At 41.2% G+C, this 22,656-nt stretch overlaps 1 protein-coding gene across 1 annotated transcript in view; it reads right to left on the reverse strand.

Moving 5' to 3' along the window:
• LOC144083942 (F-box only protein 40) overlaps nt 1–22,656 on the reverse strand; it is a 36,753-nt gene that overhangs the window by 12,271 nt on the left and 1,826 nt on the right. Inside the window, exons 2-3 of the mRNA XM_077612151.1 lie at nt 20,662–20,739; nt 11,278–11,330 (exon numbers count right to left, since the gene is read on the reverse strand). Coding sequence (XP_077468277.1) covers nt 11,278–11,330; nt 20,662–20,724 — 116 coding nt within the window. The 5' untranslated portion in view covers nt 20,725–20,739. The remainder of the gene's footprint in view (nt 1–11,277; nt 11,331–20,661; nt 20,740–22,656) is intronic.

Consider the following 22,656-nt stretch of genomic DNA (forward strand, 5'->3'; position numbering starts at 1 on the left):
ATTGCGAGCCAAAACATCCAAACATTGACTTGGACACGAGCAATCGGATGACAAGAGTGTGGAGAGCAAGTGAAAACGCAGCAAATTCCAGGGGGAAATCATGGAATAGGTTGAGTCAGGTGTGATCGTGTTGTGCAATGAAGGAAACATCACCGACGATCACTTGACCGCCACAGTATCGATCGGCAATCATAAGTGTCTGCTTCTCTTTCTTCAGTGACCTAGCATTCCGCTTGCGACCGATTGTGCAGCATCCTTAGCCGGGAAGCCCGAATAATTCGATGATTCCCCCCGGCACTGCTGTCGAGACAAGATGGCCGAAAGCTCGCCGGGGTGTTTATTGAAAGCCGGACACCCGGACCGTGCTCATTAAATTGATTCATGGATTCAATAAGTGGGGCGCTGGCAGCAGGTGCGCGGCGGGACACGCTAAGCATCCATCACTTTGATCAGGTATCTAAGGTGGCTTCTTTGCACAGATGTTGCTGACACCACAATTGGCGAATGACATTGGCAACAAAACAAAAAAACTCAACTGATAACTGTTAAGTTGATTTTTCTGCAACCAACTATAAATAGATATAATTTTTTTATACCTTATCTTATTTTAATGGTTTTGCAGATAACTTCAATTCACATATTTCATGCAAAATTGGTATAGCTTTATCATTTATAGCAGATTTGGGGGTAGTCATCAGACCTTTTACATGTAAAATATGACTACTGATGAAAAAAATGACGTTACGAAACGACTTCTGGAACAAATCAACTTTGTAAGGTGAGGAAAGACTCGAGTGTATTATAGGATTACTTTTTTATAGAAATAATGTCATTTAAAACGGGCTTACCACTTTGATACTACGAGTTGAGAAAGGTATTTCTGAATGTAACCGTATATAATGAAGGTAATATCGGTGTTTCGATGAATAATTCCATGCTTAACGTAGTGAATAATCTCAACAAGATGATCCCATCCTAAAAAGAAAATGCATCTTTGATGAAACCGTGCAGAAAAAGGCCCATCCTAAAAGCACATTAAGCAGTAACCATCTGTCACATTGACGAGGTCATGGTCATTGCTTTGCCATTTTCCCATGCACTGCTTATCGTGACCTCCACCAGCCAAAACACGAAACCCCAGAACTCCGAAACCTCGACATGTGCCTCTCAGCATTTTGCACGCCGTTTCTTTTGTTCTCCTTTAATGTCACGCAAATGTCACTGACCAAGCACTTGATTTCAGTGAATTATTAATACGGTGATAAAGGACGTGAATATTATAATGATGGCTCTGCTCGGTAAACATTTCTCGAGCGAATGGAGCCACCTTGCCAACACTGAAATGTTGACTAATAGCAAATACTTTGGCTGGAAGCAAATGTAAAATATCTTTTTGTAAATGGTCATTCAGTACAAAGACAACATTAGTTCTTGATACTTGCACTGAAACACCTTAGCTACGTGTATCTGTGCTGATAACCACTTCTACTTCTTTAGTCCCTTTTTTTAGAACCTCAATTCATTTTGCTTGTAATTACATCATTTTATGAGTATTTATGTGTGCAGTTTACGGTGAAGCTTGAAATCTAATTGTACTTGTATAATGACAATAAAAACATTGAATTCAATTCAATTTTCAGCAAAGAAATGCAAAAATTTGTCGACAAGCTAGTTGACAAATGTTAGCATATATCGTTGGGGGGTTAATTAATGATAATGACTTCCAACATTAAAACCACGCGTTCCATTGACGGTGATAGACATTCAATCCATGACGTCAATGTTTCAAAGATGAGGAGATGATACGGGAAAAAATCCAAACACTGCCATTTTAGGCAATTATTGTCAACTCAGCAATAAGCGTGACAGATCCCGGGTCTAAATTAAGCATACACATGAAACTCAAGTGTCCAATTAACACTTCGAAAAAACAACAACTGAATATTCAACCCCTGGGGGAGTAAATGTGTGTGTCGCCGAGCTCTGGGAGTCCAGGGACTCTCCATCAACATGACGGCCTTTTAAGGCACAGCGGACGACTAAACTATCTAAAAATATCTATCAAAGTGGGCGCGCTTAGATCACAGCACGGCGACGGGGGCTTCGCTTGCCGCCCACTTTCAAAAGCCAGGACTTCAGTGCAATGAAAAATTAACAAAGTGACGGCGCTCAGCGTGGCGTCGACATGACTCACGGTACTTGAAAGAAAGGCATGCTCTCAAGCTGTGAGAGGGTGCATTGGCAATTCGATTACATCTCCATTTAGTTTTTCCCATAGGTCAAAATCTATTTGACGTTGGCCTGGTCTTCAAACAACCCCTACCTCCCCACGACTGCCAGGTAAAGCTGTCGTGATGTGGAGTGATGAGAAATAATACGATTGTTTCGTAAGAAGTTGGAATTGTTTTCCCCATCCAGTAAATAAATAAATAAGTAGGTAGATAATCACAGCCCTTTGACTTAGCGGCTTCATCATTCATGCCTGCGACTGTAACATGAATGTCCCGTTGACCATTATGGTTATTGATAGCGCCAGGGGTCATTATGCATGCCGTAGGCTCTCCTCCGTGCTCTTGAAAATCCTCCAGGCTTAAATAACTCCTGATAAGACGTGCATCCCTACCTGAAGAATCAATTAGAATGTGTATTACAGTCACTACTAGGCCGTATATCCCAGAGCTGATTTAACACTCCTCGGTGCTGTTTAAACTCCAGGGAGATGTACAAAGAATGAATCAGTCGAGTGAATCTATTCATTTTCTTTATTCTTCTGAGGAATGGTTACAAAGCAATTTAAGCCGCGTGAATGTGATCAAAACACGGTAAGGTCTGAAATGCTGACTTTCACGTGGTGAAGAGGGTTTGGATTGAAATGTTTACGATGAGTGAGTTTTTCCAATGAGCTCAATTCACAATAGTGTTGGCTGATATGGAAGAAAAAAAAATCTATGGGCCAATATATATTACCACGAGGGCTAGGGCTAAAAATAGAAGCTTCCGTTTCATTATATATGCACTAGTATTTTTTGTTTGTTACACTGGTACAATCACGGTCATTGTATTTTGTAAGTGCAATGTGGGCGACTGCCCAGGGTGCCATCTAATTGGAGGGTGCACGACTGATTTTCAAGCTCCCACTCCCTGATTATTCTAGGATAACAATATATGTGCACTAAACAACCATAAAAACAAAAGGAACAAAAACGTTTAAGTCTACCTTTTTTCTGCTCTTTGGTACCAACCACAAGATATTTAGCTTTACACAAAAACAATAAAAACATTTTTACAAGAACTTTCTTATGTAAACTCAGAAATTGGGTTCATCTCATATTTAAAATGGCGCACTTGGACATGTTTCCGACTTGCCATTAATGACGTCAAAACAGAATGGACATCTCCCGCAATCAATGACGGCCAATGAGCTTGCTCCCTATGCCCCATCTACAATGAGGTGGTTTCTCCATTTTGATTTTAAAAGGCCACAGATGACATAAGTGCGTCCGGGAGACACTCCAGAGACCCTCACTTATCACGGCCGCAAGCAAACATCTGTCAAGAACCGAGATTAGTTATCGACTGGGTGACGGAATATCAGGTCTGCGCATCGTGTGCTACTTTATGCTGCGAGTCGCGTTGTAAAATGACTATATTACATCATAAAAAAAAACATTGTGTCAGGGGAAAAAAAAAAAAATCTGGTGGCCTTTTAAGACATCCTCCCTGCGGAAGGAATTCTTCCAGGCACTGCTTTATTTCCTTTCATTGACACCAACGCATGAGCTGGGCGCTATCGTGCAATCAAATTATAATAGCTAACTCATGAAGTATGGAATCCATTGTGTCGAGAAGCGAGCTGACAGTCACTTGTCAAACTAGCATAATTTCCAGGCAGGAACAGCGTGTGACTCCAAAAGATTCTTCACAGCAACCAGTGGGAGCTGCGAGAAGCCCTCGTCTCTGCATACATTTAATCACGGTACGAAAAACACGACAACATTGCGCCTCATGAAAGAGAAGCACTGGGAAAAGTTGTACAAGTGCTGGCAAAGTGTCAAACTGCCTTTCGGTGTTTGGAAAATACAACGTGTGGATCATTTTTAACGAATGTGAAATGTCAGCGGAAAAGGCGGTATTGCTTGTATCATGGATTCTCAAACTTCCATAAGAATTCCCATTTAAACCATTCCCATTGCCTCTGAATTAAATAATATTATAGACTTTATTTTGATATTTTGCACACCAAATAAATAGATACATATGGAAAAGAAATCTAGATAAATAATACGTATATAATTTAACAAAATATTTTTGACTACGTAGACACGCATGCTCTAAAGCCCGTGTCAAAGTGGCGGCCTGGGGGCCAAATCTGGCCCACAGCATCATTTTGTGTGGCCCGGGAAAGTAAATCGTGAGTGCCGACTTTCTGTTTTAGGATCAAATTAAAATGAAGATTATAGATGTATATTAAATTTCCTGATTTTCCCCATTTTAAATCAATAATTGTAATTTTTTCACTTTTTTTTCCTTTTTATTTTATATCACTTAAATTTGGGCTTCTTTTCCTCTCCAACATAGAGCTACACTATTCTTTTTTGTCTTTTTTCCTATGAATAAATCATTAAAAACGAAGCAGGCATGGCTATTTGATACCCAAGCCTAGCGGCGTCACTATTGTTCAACATTTCGATGGGAAGATGAGTGCGTTTATTCATGCAGATCTTGTGCGAGTCGATGCATGCTGATGCCCACGTCAGCGAGCATTCAGAATCACGCGCCATCATGCCAGCACGTTGCCGAGGCGACCACCTGCGCTGCGAAACGTTAAGCGGACTCGTTGTTTGTTAGAGTGCCGTAAATGTCCGATGCGTTGTCTTCTTTACATCGGAAAGTTCTGCAGCGTATTCGCCACTTTGTGGCGATTTGAGCCATGTGAGGGATTAACACCCAAGCTATCTTTGCCGTGGCTACAAATTCCAACTTCAGGCCAGTTAAGGAAGGGCCAGAATGTCTCTGCGTATAATAAGGCGGACCTTCAATGAGTTGTTTGTTTCATATATAGGAGGCGCACCGGATTATTAGGCGCAGTAGTAGTGGTGGTGGTCGTAGTAGTAGTAGGAGTAACAGTAGTGGTTAGGAGTAATGTTATACATTAGATCAAGGGTGTCAAACTCGAGTTGGTTGGTTTATTTCACGTGGAGTGGACCATTTTAGATATAAAATTGAGATATATATATATTTTGAAATCGGATTAAAAGAAAGGGATCAAAAGCCCTAAATATTCGGTTTTTTTAATAGATATAAAACAATGTTTATTGGAGCTTTTTTTTCTTAGTAAGGGAAAACGTCTTTTAATTGTGATTCATTTCAAAAGGAAACAAAATATTTTTTAATCATGTTCAATATTAAAATGGAAAACAGAAACTATTATAAATCTATTTTTCAAATTTTGCAAAATGCTATTTGAACTAAAAACAAAAAAATGGATTACAAAATTGTAATTATTGATTTAAAAAGGGGAAAATCAGGAAATATAATATACACATATAGTCATTGGAATTTGATCCTAAAACAGAAAGCCGACATTCATGATATACTTTCTCGGGTGACATAAAATGATGCGGTTGGCCAAATTTGGCCTCCGGGCCGCCACTTTGACACCTGTGCATTAGATAGATCTGAGCTAAAGGGAATTTAATACAATGATTAACTAATAATGATCCATTTATAGGGCGCATCAGATTAAAAGGCACACTGCCAGGTTTTCAAGCATGTCTTTTAGTTGAGCCTTATAGTGCGGAAAATACAGCAGAATACTCTTGCGAAAAGAATGTTTGATAGAAGTCAGATTAAACACCGTTCAAGAACATTTATACAACAGAATGGAAAAATTGATATGAGAGAAGTCATTTGAGGTCACGATTTCTGAACCTGCCTTGAAAAAGTGATTGAACTGTTTACATGCAATGCCAGGTCTCTTTATAAGACATGCGATGTACTTGAGCTAATTGGACCTCTATTGGGCGAGACACAAGGGAGGTGAGGAGCGATAGAAAAATGCAAAAGTCATTGCAGTGGAGCTGAAATTCAATACACAAGCACGGAGTGGGCTCTGCCTGTGTATCATTGCTTGTCTCTGGGTTTTATGTTATTTCTGATAAAAATGAAAATAAACTATGCAGGGATAAAAAAATAAATAAAAAAATAACAACCCTGGATTCACCCCATCTTGAAAACGAGAAAGGTCAACAGTGAATACCAACGATTCCCATGCTGCCAGTTTTTATGTTCATCCGTGAAAACATGCCGAGAAGTATCATAAAATATTTTTCTGGTCGCACAGCACTAAAATGATGCACTCCTCCTGTGTAAAGCGCGGACATGATATCCAAGTGGGCCAGTGTCGTCGCAGGTAGAAATCGACCGCCAATACTTCTCCGCCCTCGCCAAATTGAGCAGTTGGTAGACGACGTTTGACTTCTGACACTGAACCGATTTAAATCCGTAAGCTGTCACGAGCTCTTTCAATTCATTGCCCACTGTCAAAATAGATGACCAAGTGTGAAAACTCAAAAGACAGACTCTCATAGGAAGGCCTTTGTGTGATTCGAACCAGCAATTTGACTACTTTGGGAAGACGCGGTAGGAGGGAAAGCCAAGTGCTTGCAAAGCCTTGGAGATTCAAACATCTCGACTGAATAATGGACTCCTGTGGTGCCCTGAGAACTATCCTAAGGCACTGTTAAAGTGTCTTTGGCTGAATTTCAACAGCAAGTCTAGAAGCCTCTTTCAAAAGGAAGTCGGGATTTCTGGACTTTTATATCATAACAGACACAGTTGATGGCTTCACACGGCTGAAAATGGAAACTACAAATACGTACTTTGTCAATCCATACTATGCTTACGCAACTCTTTCTACCTACTGCTGAAAATAAGCGTATCCTGCAAACTACTCTATTGTTGCTTTTAGCAATCTTACTTATGTCATATAGGATCCACCTCTAATGGTCACGTTTAAATGGCCACTTTCATTACTTTCCTTCACAGCACGGATTGTCATGGTTATATCTCCGCCTTTACACAGACACATCTTTTGCCATTAACCCCAAAAAATAAATAAACAATTGCATCATTTTTGGAGTCACTGTTACACACTGAATGTATCTGAGGAAACAATTGCTGGAATTAAACGACATACAATCGCCAAGTTACAAGGCTACACGCAACACTTATCTATTTATTACAATATTTTTCGGACTAGAAATCACACCTGAGTATAAGTCGCACTACCCAAAATATGAACGAAAAAAACCAAGAACAAAAACAAGTCGCACTGGACTATAAGTTACATTTTGGGGGGAATTTCATTTAGAATTTATCTTGAAATGGATTAAACAATAATAAAATTAAGAATAGAGTCAACAGCGGGCTGAATATATATATTTTTTTACAAAAAAAAAGTGTTAAAAACAAAACAAAACACCCCAGCAATGGTACTGGCTGCAAGCGATCAAACAAAGTCAGTATGGAGAAGTTTCCTCTAGGAGACATTTTCATTTTTTACACTAAATAATCGGTGAATCATTTCCGTTTCCAGCAGTTGATAAATGACATTCAGAAGTTTTCGGATGCTCTTACGCGTCGAGCAATCTGGCCGGTCTGTGCCGCTCTCATCGGGAGCCAGCGAACACCTGGATGAGACAGATTGACTCCGATCGTCGGGGCGCCGGGGCAGAGCGGATCTCAGCCCGAAAAGTCGATGGGACGCGGCCCCTAGTCTCCAGGCACGTGATTGATTGCTCTCTCGGATTTGCCGCCGCTCAGCATTAGCGGCGATGTAAACATCCATTTGGAAGTCGATCCAATTCTTCAAATGTTTTATTCTCCGCTAGCATTTGCACTTGCACCGCGAACATTTGCACTCTGCCAGACGTGTGATTGTTTCCGAGGAGTGGCAAATTTATCCCGTGCCTGCCAACGAATCCGGGGCCCCATTTTCTTGTTCAGTGGAGTGGAAGTGGGTGGTTGCTGCTCTGTTTGCCAACCAAAAGAGATCTCCCGCAAACACAATTAGAAAGACGGCCCCGCTTCTCTTGGACGTAAAATTGATCGACAATCACAACGACAGCCGTAAATATGAAAATACAGTGGTACCTCGACATACGATCTTAATCCTTTCCGGGACTGAGATCGTATGTCGAGCTTTTCGTAACTCGAGCGAACGTTTCTCATTGAAATGAACTAAAAACAAATTAATTCGTTCCAACCCTCTGAAAATACACCAAAAACAGGATATTGGATTGGAAAAAATGTTTTATTTATTCTAATTTGCCATCTATTAACAAAGTAACACAAAACTAGTGGTTTAATAGTAATAAAAGGTGTTTAATATAACTAAAATTGGGCGGATTTCGCCGACGGGAGAGAGAGAGAGAGACGCACAGAGGGGTCGGGTTGGGGTTTCGGGGGGACTTTCCACGACTATGCATTCGTAACGGAACAAACAAATTCAAATTAATTTGGATTAATATATACAGACAGACTCAAACATATGTTTAATGTAACTTCACACAAAACTGAATTCTAATTTTGTTTCAATTTTTTTTACCTTCGTTCTGGGCAGGTTAGCTGTTTGCCACACCTCCACCCTCACGTTCGCTATCGCTGTTTTGCTGTTGTATTCCCTTCAAAATATTCCGAAAATGATGCACACAAATGTCCTCACAATAGGATAACGCACGACTACTTGCCAACGAGAAGTAGTCTTGAATGAGCGATCGCGGGAGCTAACAGGCTAAGGAAGGAATAACAGCCTACCCACGTATTGAGTGTGGGTAATGAAGTTTTATTCTGAGAAAGGGTGCCATTGGCTATTGGTGTTGTGTGCATGAGTATACTTCATTACCCAGAAAGCCCTCTTTTTGCCCGCGCATGCGCGTTGTGCGTTTCCTGGTCGATGCATAGAAGAAACTCGTCTGAATAAATCGTTCAGTGCTCGTAGATATATATTATACAAGAAAAAGATGCAGCAAAAAAGACAGTGCGCTACAATGACAAACAGCCTCTCATGTCATGGCCACCTGTCTGGGTCGCATCTCGAAATTTTGATTGTATCTAGGGCGAATTATTTGATCGAATTTTTCATCGTACCTCGAGCATGTCGTAGATAGAGCTGATCGTCGGTACCACTGTACATTTGATTTGAGTTCGGAGGAGAAAATAGCAGAGTTCATTCCTTGGAGCTGCTGGATGTTATGCTGGATATCTACACATCCCCTGGGGGGCTTTGGACTCACAGAGCTGGTGAGAGTCTGAGCAACTCAGAGAAGACTGTGGGATTTCTGGTGCAACGCTGCATATCTAAGCATTGTGAGATCTGGTGTCCTTTTTTTCCCTGAACAGCTCACGCATGGCGGCTTTCTTGCACTTTCTGTTAGTTGCGGCTTAGAAACCCCCCGCAGTCCAGGGCTTTGATGCAGGACAGCGCTTGGAAGTGGTCCACTGATACATTTATTGATTGCTCTCAAAGTGCAAATACTCCCGCTACAGTTTTCTTTTCCCTTCCCTTGACTTGGCGGGGGACAAAACAGTCTGATAGGAAAGTGTTTCCCATCAAGGTGAAACTGTTGGATTGAATTTACCGTTTTTGTGTGATTATCGTTTTGATATCTTTTTCACAGGTGGGTAAAGTGATGCTATTTGCTTTCTCTACTTGTGTTAAATATTTGATAAAGAAAATCAAACCTTTGTCGAAAATGAAGTTCCTCAACCCAAACATAGTTCTTTGACAGCAATATACCAGAAAATGGTGGTCAAGTACTAATTTAGTCAAAATAATGTACTTCAATTTCTAACCTTGTTCCTTGGCATTAAATAGCTTCGAAATGCCTGTCAAACACTACATTTTCTCAAAAAGAAGCCGCTGAATTAAGTTCAGCTTCATCTTATGGCATGAAGATGACACTAAATAGTAGAAAAGTAGGAATTAATACTACATCAAAATGAAAGCTTCTAAATTCGCACCATAGACGGTTCTTTGATGCCAAGCTGGTGGCAATCTACACAAAGTGCCTGAACCCTCTCCAAAATTAGTGGCATGACACGAAGATGCCACGAAACGCCAAAAAAACAATACTTTTGCCAAAACAAAGCTCCTAAATTTACTTCAACACATACATTGGTATCAAGATTTTAGAAGCTTGGACCACATTCGACTGACTGTCAGCTTTAAATTGGCAAAATAATAATAATAATTTACACTCACATTCGCAACAATACAGTATGCAACTTATAGTCTTCTAAAATGACACGTGATATTTCGTGACCGAACGTTTGGTCGCCGGACTTTTGGTCACCGGACGTTTGGTCACCCGGACCCAAACAACCAGTGACCAAACGTCCGGCGACCAAAAGTCCGGCGACCAAACGGCCGGCGACCAAACGGCCGAGTACAATGATATTTAGGCATAATGGAGGAGTAGGGAAAATCCATTTGGATTTTGGAAACAAAGCATCAGGCGCTGGGTAGGTAATATGAAGATTGAAGCGTTGAACGTTCATTTTTGGAATTATTAACCACAGGGCTTTCATCCCAACGCCGGCACAGTTTTTAATTTAGTCGTGCTGACCGGGGTTTCGCCGTGACGCCCCGGTCAAGACGCGCAGACGAAAGGCGATGTGAGCGGCTGCATGCCAATGAGCCTGCTAGCGCCACGCTCCATCCATGTTGTGCAAATAAATTGGGGTTGACTTGGCGAGGGGCCTTGAAGGAAGGCGCGAGATGAAGAACGCGGCGTGTAATTTTCGCTCCAGATGAGAGGTGATGGTCACATAAGGTGAATTAGAAGAAGGTAGGGAAGAAGAACCTAATTCGAGACCTTTTCCATCACTTCACGCTAAACATAAGTAATGAAAAATCTGTCACATCACACCCTGGCAATATATTACTTTTTCTGTATTAAATTGAAAGGGAAAGCCTGATTTGAATAATCATCACATGAGCTAATACTTCTCCAAAGAATAGAGAAATGCAAGCACATAATTCATTGGTTGTCATCGACGACGATACATATACATTTAACTTTGTAGAAGTGCTCCTAGTTAAATACATGTTCAAAAACCCAAATATATTCATCTTTTAGTTTTTAAAAGCCCATTTACTACTCCTGGCTTAACCGTTTTATAACCGGAGTATCTGGCCATGTATCAAAGTACCAGGATGGGTCTTTTTAAAACGAGTATTCATAAAGAAAAAGGATAAAATGTAAAGTTCTGTACCTTGCTCTCTTTTTCGCATACTGCTTTGAAGGTGTTGAAATCTGCGGAAAATTCTGCAGGGAGAAATGAAAAACATAAGTCACACTTGAGTATTAGTCGCAGGCCCAGCCAAATGATTTACTAAAGAGCATCTTACTGCCCGGAAAATACATTCGTTAACCCAAGAAGTGTTTTAAAATGGTACAAGATGGCGCCAAAGTACAAAGTCCTTAGCTTTCAGAAGGCATTTGATAGTGGTTGCCACGAGCTAATTTCACAAAGACTATTTATGTGGAAAACCAAGAAAACTGCGCTGACAGTAAAAGTTTTAAAGTGCGAACAAACATGTGGCGATATATTTCACATCTCAAAGCCCTGAACTGTTGTGCTCGTTACTCTGACATGAGAATAAGTGAGGAAGAGGAAGCTTGACTCGCGGGACTGACGTCAGCTGTGTGTGGACAGCATGATGAATGAAAGCGGAACGCTGCAGGCGCCCATAAATCAATATCCCCTCCTCTCTGTTAAAGCCTCCAAATCCCGAGTGCATCTTCTCGTTTGGACGATGATGACGGGACACCCGGAAACTAATGCGGCAGTATTCCCGACGACCCGCCGCTCGCCGCCCCAACCGGGCAATGTAGCGGCCTAGCGGCAAAAGCAAACTCGACTAATGAGTCTTCCTCCGGGGCGAGGCTCGTACTACCTCTAAATGCATCGCTCCGACTCCATGAATGATTTATCACTAGAAGCCCCATGAGCCAATGAAATGCGTGCATTAATCCAAAACATGCAGCGTTCCCGCTTACATTACTGCTGAAAAAAAGACGTGCAATATTCATGCGGGATTGTGTGCGCACACTCCTGGTCAAATGGCAGGTTTTTCAGATGACAACAAGATAAATCATGACAAAACTTTTTCCCACTATTAACGTGAACCTTAACCTGTACAGTTCAGTTGGAAATGAAACAAATAGGATATAAATATGCACGAGAAACCAAGACGAGCTTGCGTTCAGAATTAGCCCATCACAACGTTCAATCGGAGTCGTCAAATGCTTGATGGAAAATTGTGTCACTTGTCATTTTTAAAGTGCCCAAGGATGGGCTCAAAAGCTTGCTCACAAAACCAAAACACGAGCAAAAAATGTTATCTATTCTTGATCTGTGGATGGAATGAATATGGAACAAAATGGAATGAAATCCACTAATCCAACTTTTTATTTTTTTTATTTTATGTCCGACACATAGGATTGAATTAAAATGAGGTACGCGTTATGTCAAATGGATGTCAACATTTCAACTGAGATACAGATGCGCTAAGTACTCAACATTTATGCTGGATACCCCATGAAAAGTAAAGTGTATAAAATATAGTGAATGGGAACTGCAGCAGATTACAAAACTATGCCTAGGCGAAACTACAATAAAATGCATGGAAAAACAAATCACTTAATTCCTATCCATTTGCTAGCACACAATGAAGAACAAATCCCGCCTGGGCTGGTTTTGCTTGTTTGTGGATAATACTTCTTTTGTACACTGTAATGCAATTTTACAACCATATTTTTTTTGTTTTAGATGTTTTTGAGTGTGTACCACAAGTACTTTTTCCACTCGTCATTGAAAAATAGAGCAATATACAAGATTGGATGGAGGTGGACAACCCAAAGAATTGACCCGCTGCACTGGATGACAAGTGTGTGAGCTTGATTGACTGACATCCGTCAAGTGGCGATTAAACGTAGCGTGTCCACACCGCTTCCCGAAGCCGCGACAGCGATTCTGCCATTGAACCCTGCCATCGCAGGATGGGAATTTGTCACGCTCGAGAGGAGACCGGATCGACTGCAGAGTGTCACTCTTTACTTACATTTCCTGACAACATCTGAGTCCAAATATTGGTTCAGAAAAGTAAAGAGTGCGTATCAGCAAAAACGTCCACCGGGGCCTTTTGGAGGGCCGCGAACCTCTCACTTGAGGCTCAGAGAGAAAGCTATCAGACGGTCTTGCCGTCAAAGACGACACGAGTAAAGAGAAGGTCAATACAGCAAGAGGAAAAACACAACCAAGGATCAGATTCTTATGGGAGGTTGTGAAAGAGAATACAAGCTGTGACAGGTCTTAACCCTCTTTTATACAACTCAGGGAAATAGAGTGACGGCTACTATGTAACCTTATACCTGATAGTGTGGCCATATGCCAGTTATCAGAAGCTAAAACGGATCAAAGCTGTTGGCCCAGGCCTGCAAAATGCTGCAGGATAGGAGATTTTTCTCTGTAAGAACCCACTTGATATGACATACTCCAATTGACATAGAAAAGTAGGACAAGCGCATTTTGAAAAGCGAATGAGTTGATTGTCAAAGAGCGTGACCGGACGTTTCGTCGAAAGACACTTGGTCCCCGGACGTTTGGTAGAACGGACGTTTGGTAGAACGGACGTTTGGTCGCCGGGTTCGCTCGCTGTCAAATTATGACAGAGTTTACTGTTGATATTTTGATATTAGCTATTTAGATATTAAACTCACTCTCTCTCTGTCTCACATGATTATAATTTTGAGAGCTGGTTTCAACAGTAACAACCCGGCGACCAAACGTCCGTTCTACCAAACGTCCGGTCGACCAAACGTCCGGTCGACCAAACGTCCGGTCGACCAAACGTCTTTCGACAAAACGTCCGAGTACCTCAAAGAGATATAAGTGCACAAAGTACCCTTATAGCCTCCTATAAATGTTATATGTTCATTATTTTGACTGAAAGTGTATATGTTTCAAGTTTGTTTTCGTTAACATGCCCTACAAACACGCCTTTCGTCAACAAAACCTCTCAATGGCCCACGAGTCAATTGTCTCATTTGAAATTCGGGCGAAATTAGCTGTGCGTTGCCTGATTGATTCTCCAGAATGGAGAAATTCATTCAGATCTTCACTCTGATTTTTAACCGCATCTTTTTTCGGCGCCTGCCGCCCGATTCAGTCAGCTGAACGTCCTTCGAGAACAATCCCGGGCTGATTAATGAAGCCGGGCCGTTAGCGTGGGCTGCCTAGGCTTCCGCAAATTGAACATTGGCATTCTTATCTGAATGCGGACCTCACATTCTTATTCAAATGCTCTCCGGGGTTTTTCCTCACGTGCATATGTGTGACTTGATTTTTGACAGGCATAAGGAAGCTATGGGCATTTTTTAAACACATGAATAGCAAAACCATGAGACATTGGCGCTAACGATACATAATAAAATTCAGTAATTCATTAATTTTCTACACCGCTTATTATTCTCATAAGGGTAGTGAGGGGTGCTATCATCAACGGAAGCCAAAGAGCTAATAATAATCATGACGACTCCAAAAAATATATGAAACCAGAAACATTTCGGTTGCAACGTTCATGTTCGAAACTGATCACAGGTTCATCTTGACTTCTAAACTAATTACCCCTCATTGTGGCCAGCTGTAGGCGGAAAAGGCTGCGACACCACCTGTGTCATGCTGATGGAGAGCATGTGCCCGCTGCCACATGCGACCTTCCCTCTCTCGCTGCTTAACCAGATCAATTACGTGTCGAGAGCAGCCACGGCAAGAAAGGCGAGGCGGTAAACCGGTGACCTTGTCAAAGCGCCGAGGGTCACGCTGAATAATTCCTTCAGAACACGTCAAAGGCTAACAGGTCGAGATGGTGGGCTGTGCCGGGGAAAATTGAAGCGAAGAAAATAGGGCGATTAAAGTAAAGCTTGATAATAGTCGAAGAAAATCACAAATGTTTTGGATCAGGGAATCTTGACTAGTCTACAATGCTCAGTTTTAAAACACTAGAAGTTGTGTGGTTTTTCAGCATTAGCTTGCGACTTGCAGTGATGGTTGTCGTTTCCCTTCACTTAACAATATTATAGTGGTACCTCTACTCACAAATGCTTCTACATACGAAATTTTCAGGTTACAAAACCCTTTCATAAGCAAATCAACATCTGAAAAGATCCAGGTTACGAAATCTCCGAAAACGCAAATATATTTCCTTTTTCTGTTATTTTATTTTGAAATTGTGGCAGTAGCATTGCGTCCTGCTTGAAAAGATACCACTGTAACACTCCATTGCATATTTGCAATAAGTTCTGCCTCGATCTGGAGGATATTGCTTTGATATTTCTCCCCAAAAAATCACTAACATACTCCAGTATACGCTTCACTGCCACAGACTTTACCGTCGGAGTCACAAAGCTTGACATAACACCAACAGTATCTATGTGCTGCGGAGCTTTAGTGAAAGGTCAGACAAAAATATATATATATAATTGATTTCAACTTTTTTCGTCAATCACGTGACATGACGGACGACCCTTACCGCTCACCACTTAGTGTGGAGAATCAGGCCATCGAAGTCCAGCCCTCCCCGGGCATGTAAACACTGTTTGGGCCACTTTCCTCGGAAGTGATTAATGTTCGCTCTGGAGACTTTCACCTTGAGGTCGCCTCACATGACTGGCAACCTGCGCTGCCATTACACCTTTTACCGACCAAGCGGCAGCCTGCCTGCTCTCATAAACCGCCATCACCCATAAAGACTTCTTCTTTTTACGCATTAAAAGTCTGAATATGAGTTTACGGCCAGATTTATTAATCCGAAAGTGTCTCTCTAAGGGCACAAATGCAACTTAGAGCCATTTGAACAGCTTGACTCTGTTAGGATTTGCCTCTCTTAGAAGAGATTATTACTTTCCGCTGCTACATTAATACCCAAGGTGGGCCTAAGCGCACTTTTGCATATTTGAGATGGGTTTTAAAGGAGCCATACTATGTACTTTTTTCAACATTTTAAGTTGCTCCCAGGTGATTTAATTGCCTGACCGAATTGTTCCAACTTCGTAATGCTCAGGATAAGGTTATCTTATTGCATTAATGTTCTCTGCTATTTGTTTTGTTGTTGTTTGTCCTCGTTATTTCTAATTTTCTGGAACTTCCCAATTGTTAATGGGAGCCAATGAGCTAAGGTTCCATTTGGAAATTTAACAAAATAAGGGTGGCTTATGTCTTAAGAGGGGTTCAAGCCATTTGAAAGTTGTGTTTAGCACACAAACTGAATGCAGAGTGGCTAAAGTACCTTTCCGGAAAGCCCACTGATTCCATGCGCTTGTTTATTTCCGACACATCAATCACGGTCGGCTCCCAATGACTTATTCATTAACTTTTTCGCAGGACGTCGCAATGATGAGAGTGTTAAGGAGCGTGTTTTCGAGAGGCACTTTTTGCCGAGCAGCATGTCAGCATTCCGACGGAATTAAATGCAATGTAAATCAACTCTGGAGCCCACCCGGGAAAAAAAAAATTGATATTTGCAGCCACGGAGACAGCATGATGGAAAGCGAAATAGCCTCTTGAATACAACTCCACGTAATCACAGGTGATAGAGCTTGAAGCAATCAGATCACAAATTTAAATGAGCGTTTGCCTCCTACACGTGCTAGGTTATTCATAAAATGACTCATTTTCCAATTAGCGATCAGCAGAATTAATTCCTGCAACTCCATCAGGATGAAAGCTGAGAAGTTAAATGTTAATACAAAGTGACGCACACCACGGGGAAAGTCATGTCTTGCATGTATTTATCTCGGGCGCTGTACATGTGTGATCAAGGGTTCGTTCAAAGCTTGGCCCCGGGATACAAACCGCCGACTATTGGCCCCCTGAGGAGAAAGGACGACAACATTTGGCCAGCTGTCAAGCGGATCCACGGCAGCTGGCCTCTGACGCTACACCCTGGGTGGGTGCAGCCAGTAGTAGTTCATGCGGCGACCCCTTGGAAAAGACTTCAATAACAGAGTGTCTTTGTTTGTGCTGCTTTGCAAGTCGTCTTTGAGCATTTGGTAAGTAACATTATTTATGCAGTGGCACTTTAGCTTTCCCAGATGTCCTTGGAAAGTAAACACCAGGACAGGTGAAAAAAAAAAAATAAGAAAGTGCTTGAAATATAGGTCGTCTCACTTCAGGTACTAATGACAATTGGCATTAATTTGAAGATGAATTTTTTTATATAAAGAGGGGGGAAAAGAAAAAAAACATTGTCAACGGCATTTGAAGGAGTGTTTGAATCTAGATGGTCTTCGCACAGCATTTTGACAACATCCTCAATTTTTTTGTTCTAACACTGTTGGTTCCTACCTATTGTACCTTCTGCTATCTCCGTAGACAACATGAACAAACCCATCATTTCCAACAGGAAGAAGATTTATTTGTATTCACAATAATTTGCAGGAAAGTCAACATTGTTGGTGAATTGAAATTGGACAGAACGTTTGCATGTGGTGCTCATTTGGGGTAGCTGAATACTGAATACTTGTATTTCAATGCCTTTGGTGGCCAATCCATTTTGACACAGAGAGGCGAGTGCACATTCCTTTATTCGCCCCTTCCAGTCAAGATGGACTGGAGTATAATGGATTTAAAAGTCTGCAAAACGGTAGGAGGACAAGCACAAAAGCCCAAGTTGCCTAAAACTGTTTTGAAGAAGAAGAAAAAACCAAATAATATTGCTCAGCCAAATCTTATATACGTAGTTTCTTGTCTTCGTAACCTCGAGGACTGATGTTTGACTGACAATCGCTGCATTGACAAGACCCATCGAGACAGACTTGGCCCTGCGTGGTTTTCACCTCGAAATATTTGACGGCCACCTATGCTTTGTGTCCCTTCATACCACTGATTCTTAAATATCAACACAAGCTTGAAAGAAGGCTACATCTTCCATTAAAGAAGGCTCTTGGCGACCCGGTGACACGAAGATAATCCAAACAGGAATCTATCATGACATTGTTAGCGGGGTAATAGGTGAGCAAATATGTTTCCTGTTGGCGGTCCTTATTATTCCCGAGTTGGCAGGCCCCCGGGAGCCGGTGGAGCCAGATGGAATTGAGTTGTTGTCACTACCGGGTGAACAGGTAATGAATTACTGCAGGATAAATGGGACACCTCACGGGAGATGAGGAATCCTCCCAGAAAAAGGGTGAATGGCAGCGTGCACAAAGACTGTCCTTCTCCAAACAAAAATACATTAACCTTTGGAATAATAGGGATTAGTGGGTATACTGTGGAGAATATTTTACAGATCAAAACAAACCTGAAGTGGGTTACACAAATACAGCGGTACCTCTACTTACAAAAGGGAACGGGTTTCTCTTGACCTCACGCCAAGCTACAAAAGACAGAATCTTATGGCTGATATGTGAACAAACCAGTCCTAACTCTAGGCCATCACACTGAATTGTGTCTATTTTTTATATTTGTGTATTCCATATGAAAATAAAGATTCACCAAACTAAAAATGAGAAGACATTTGCCTCATGTAGTAACTAGATGAACTACTTGTAAAACTATCTTTGAGCATGGCTTTCTTCACTACAACTCTTACCGTTTATTTGGCTTTTCCAGCAGTCTAGATTTCCGATTGAAAAAGCTTCATTTTAACATAAATATATATTCTAGAAAAAAAACCTAATTAAATTATCATTGAACAGTTTCTCAGCACTATTGTAATTGCGTGACGTCCTGCGTTTGACCAGCCGTTAGCTCGAACCGATCCAGCTAATGGCACTTCTCCGGTGACACTCATTGCTGCTGGATACGATTACGGCGTGGTAATTATGATGGTGATTTGCCATTCCGGCTGAATGAAGTCAGACTGTATTATTTGTGACAGCGGCGCACTGACTGTCTGCACCAAATGATTGTGATTACATGGAGGGCGATGATTGGTGACACCAGCCTTCTGCTGGCACAAGCGCTGATAAATGTAGTGAGTTTTGCCACGCCTGCTTTTTTCTTGCTTTTCTTAGGCAGGCAACTCTGTATATAGTGCTGAGGCAAAGTTTGTAACAAACTTGTTCGGCCAAAAAGATAGGGAGTGCTAATTCAAAGTAGGTCTGGACAATGATACAATTGCTATTTTAAAAAGCAGCGGCCTGATGGGGGTCTGACTGGTTAGTGCCCTTAAGGTTGCAGGGTCGAGGGGTCGATCCCAGGTGGGTCCGCACTGTGTGGAATTTGCATGGTCTTCCCGGGCTTGCATGGGTTTTCTCCGGGTGCTTCGGTTTCCTCCCAAATCCCAAAAACATACCTGCAAGGCTACCTGTTGAAAAACACTAACTTGCTGCTAGCTATGAGTGATTGGTTGTTTGTCTTCTTGTGCCCTGCGATTGGCTGGCCACCAATTTGGGGTCTCTTTACTGCGCATTTTTTCAGTTTTGCTGACTGTTTGCATTGTTTTGTTGACATTGTGTTTATGCAAATGTTGGTTAATAATGAGGCAGATGGCTGCCTTTGTGAGGGGAATGTTATGATGTATATCCATAGTATGTTTCCCAAAATTGCTGAAGTAAACAAAGGCGTTCACGGCTGAGTGAAAAAAACGGCCCGATTATGTAATGGCCATCACTTTTAATAAAGCTCCATAATTTGAACTGAAAAATATAATGACCGCACCATCCAACCTTTGTGGATTCTCTTTAATGGACTGTTTTCAACCTCAATTTCACTCTTTTGTTATTTCTTGCATGCTCCAATTAGGGAAATGCCTCAAAGTGACTCTCTACAACTGCCTAAGTTGAAGCCGGCAGATGTTGGCGCTCTTGATAATGAAAAGCATCCGTCTATCAAACAAATGATAATTTACCTCTGCCTATATAGTCAGCATCTGTTGAGCAATAAATACGAATTGCTCGCATTCGCAAAGACTGTTAACGCAACGCACCATCTGCACCATTGTAAACCCCAATTTTTCGCTGAAGCGCTCAAAGACACAGGCTCTACAAATACAAAAAAAATCTGATGCGCACACACAAACACACGTTTGCTTGAACATACTGGAGTGTGTCCAGGAAACAGGAAAAGCTTTTGGGGAACAGGTGCTCAACTCCAAAAAGGGTACTGATTATCATGAATAATTCATACAACGGGAAAAACAATCTGTTTAAAAATGGTAATAAGTAATCCCTTTAAAAAATCAACACTGTCAATACAAAAATGGTGTGCAGTATTTGTACATTGTTCAAAATATTGAATCCCATGAGGTCCTAGCTGTCAATGGCAGAATTATATTTTCAATGGACTGACATGAATCAAAATCGGTTCTTAAAAAATGGCAAGCCAATTCCAACAAAATTGTTTTTACATTGAATTACTCTACAAACAAAACTACAGGTTTGACTCTTTTGCATGAAGTCAATTAGAAATATTAACAGAGTTAGCATCATTTGCTGAAATTAAATAAGCTCTCTGTAGTAACATTACCAGAATGTAAATAAACACTTTTTGACAAAATATAACCAGAAAATCTAATATATATATTTAGCTGTATGATTCCTGTCCAAATGCCTTGTAAATTGACAATGAAACTTGTGAAGAAGCTTTACACACCTTGTGATGAGTGAGAAGTGTTGAGTTTTGCCTTCCACATAACATTTTCTGTTGACGTGCCATCACAGTCGCAGATGCCTAGATATATAATTGCAACAGTGTTAGTGTGAAAAGCTGATGAAGGGACACTATTTTTTTTAAATTAACATGCATCTTAATGATGTACTGAACACTTTGAGCAAATACACAGCCTGTAATCCTAGAATTCAGCTACGGACGACATGCCATTCTGGTACATTCCAAAGCTCCAAACTAAAGTTCTGAGAAAGTTGTTTATTTATTTATTATTTTAGAACCTGCTGACAAAACCCACTGCAGTTTAATTACATGTGGCTGCTGTCATCTTGCGGCAAACAACCTGATGTATACCGCATGACAGGCCAATCACGTAGAAGTGAACTGCACAACACCACCATGCTGGGCTCAAAATGAGTGTACCGTTCTCAGCTTTTAATATGACATTATGAAACATTGCGGTTAACTTCAACAAGGCCAAATGAAATTTCTCATTTACGACCCTAAAGGAATTGTTTACATCTGTTAGATTAAAGGTCGTAGGCCTAACTATCACCTTGCATCAACTATCAAGCTCCAATTTGCCTGAAAGCAGATCCAAAAACTCCTGAGGAAAAATCTTGCCGAGAGATAATTGATGTTCTTGTTGATGTTGGAGAAAATGATCCTATTTGGTGCTGCACCTCATCTGCCTGCATCTTTCTGTTATCTCTGTAATGAAGTTATTTGTCTGGAATGTCATAGAGACGACACGGTAACCCTACAAAAAACAAGTGAGCGATTGAGACTCGCAATAAGAAAACACCGCTGGGTACTTTGTGGTACTGCTGAGTGCGAATGGATGCCATTTTATTGTTACATCTTTGGTTCTTTGGGGAAGGAGTATTATTTCTCTTTACCTAATGATGCCTCTCTAAACTGTTCATTTGGCAAAGCAGATGAATCCGCAGATGAGTCCCATGGCTGGTAGGGTACAGTAAATGTACAATTGTGGTCAAAAATCTTGATGACAATACCCAACATGTGCACCTATGCGCTAACAATGAAATGACCATCAATGTCGCGACCTTATGCTAGCAGGTTGATCTGGAAAACTGATGCCAGATGCGCTCGGATGAAATCAGCCCCCAATCGATCAGTTAGAAGCAATCAAGACTGGTGGTAGTAGACACGGAAGACGGGAGGTTCGTCTTTCAGAGATTACCCATGAGACAACTCAAGAGTAGCGGCCTATTACGAGAAGGAGAAATTATCGAAATAATAATTCCTCCTGGACTGATCCCTTGAGATTTGGGATCATCCAACCGTTTGAGGGCGACACGGTAGACCAAGGACTCACCACAGAATCAATACCTGAGATCCAGTTTTGAAACACCCGCAAAAGAGGAGGTATAAGAGGACAATGAGGTCTAATGTCCCCTGCTTATCCTGCTGCCCTTTAGGGATTGAGCTAAAGGATGAATTGCGTATATACAAACAATTCCGACAAATTGAGTCCATTTAGAAATGATCCAGGAGATTAGAGCTAATGTTCCTTGGCACAACAGAGGAAATAAACACAATGCACCATCTTTGTTTTTAACCTGTCCTCATGCAGACTAGTAAATCTGCATACCTTTTAACTGACTTTTAAACTAGAAGCATTGTCATTTCCACTCAAATTTAATGAATAAAAATCACAATTTGCACATCCATACTCATTTGGAAAAGCCTGATTCAGCTACTAGGGTTGCAAAACATTGCAAGCGCACACTCCAGATTTTACGGTTGCGATTCTTCTTTCATCCAGTTTCAAATGATTCATCTATTTTTACTCATCCCTTATACTTGTGCCAGTGAGAATACCCGTTCAAAGCATGACTATGTGCTTAATGGTGCAACTCTGGCACTTAACACCAATGAAACTGTTTCCTCTCAAGACTTTCAAAGCCACATCTTTACGAACTACTGAGGCAAAAATGCAGGGAACAATGTGGACTA

Source organism: Stigmatopora argus, chromosome 10 (assembly GCF_051989625.1).
Source record: "Stigmatopora argus isolate UIUO_Sarg chromosome 10, RoL_Sarg_1.0, whole genome shotgun sequence".
Lineage (NCBI taxonomy): Eukaryota > Metazoa > Chordata > Actinopteri > Syngnathiformes > Syngnathidae > Stigmatopora > Stigmatopora argus.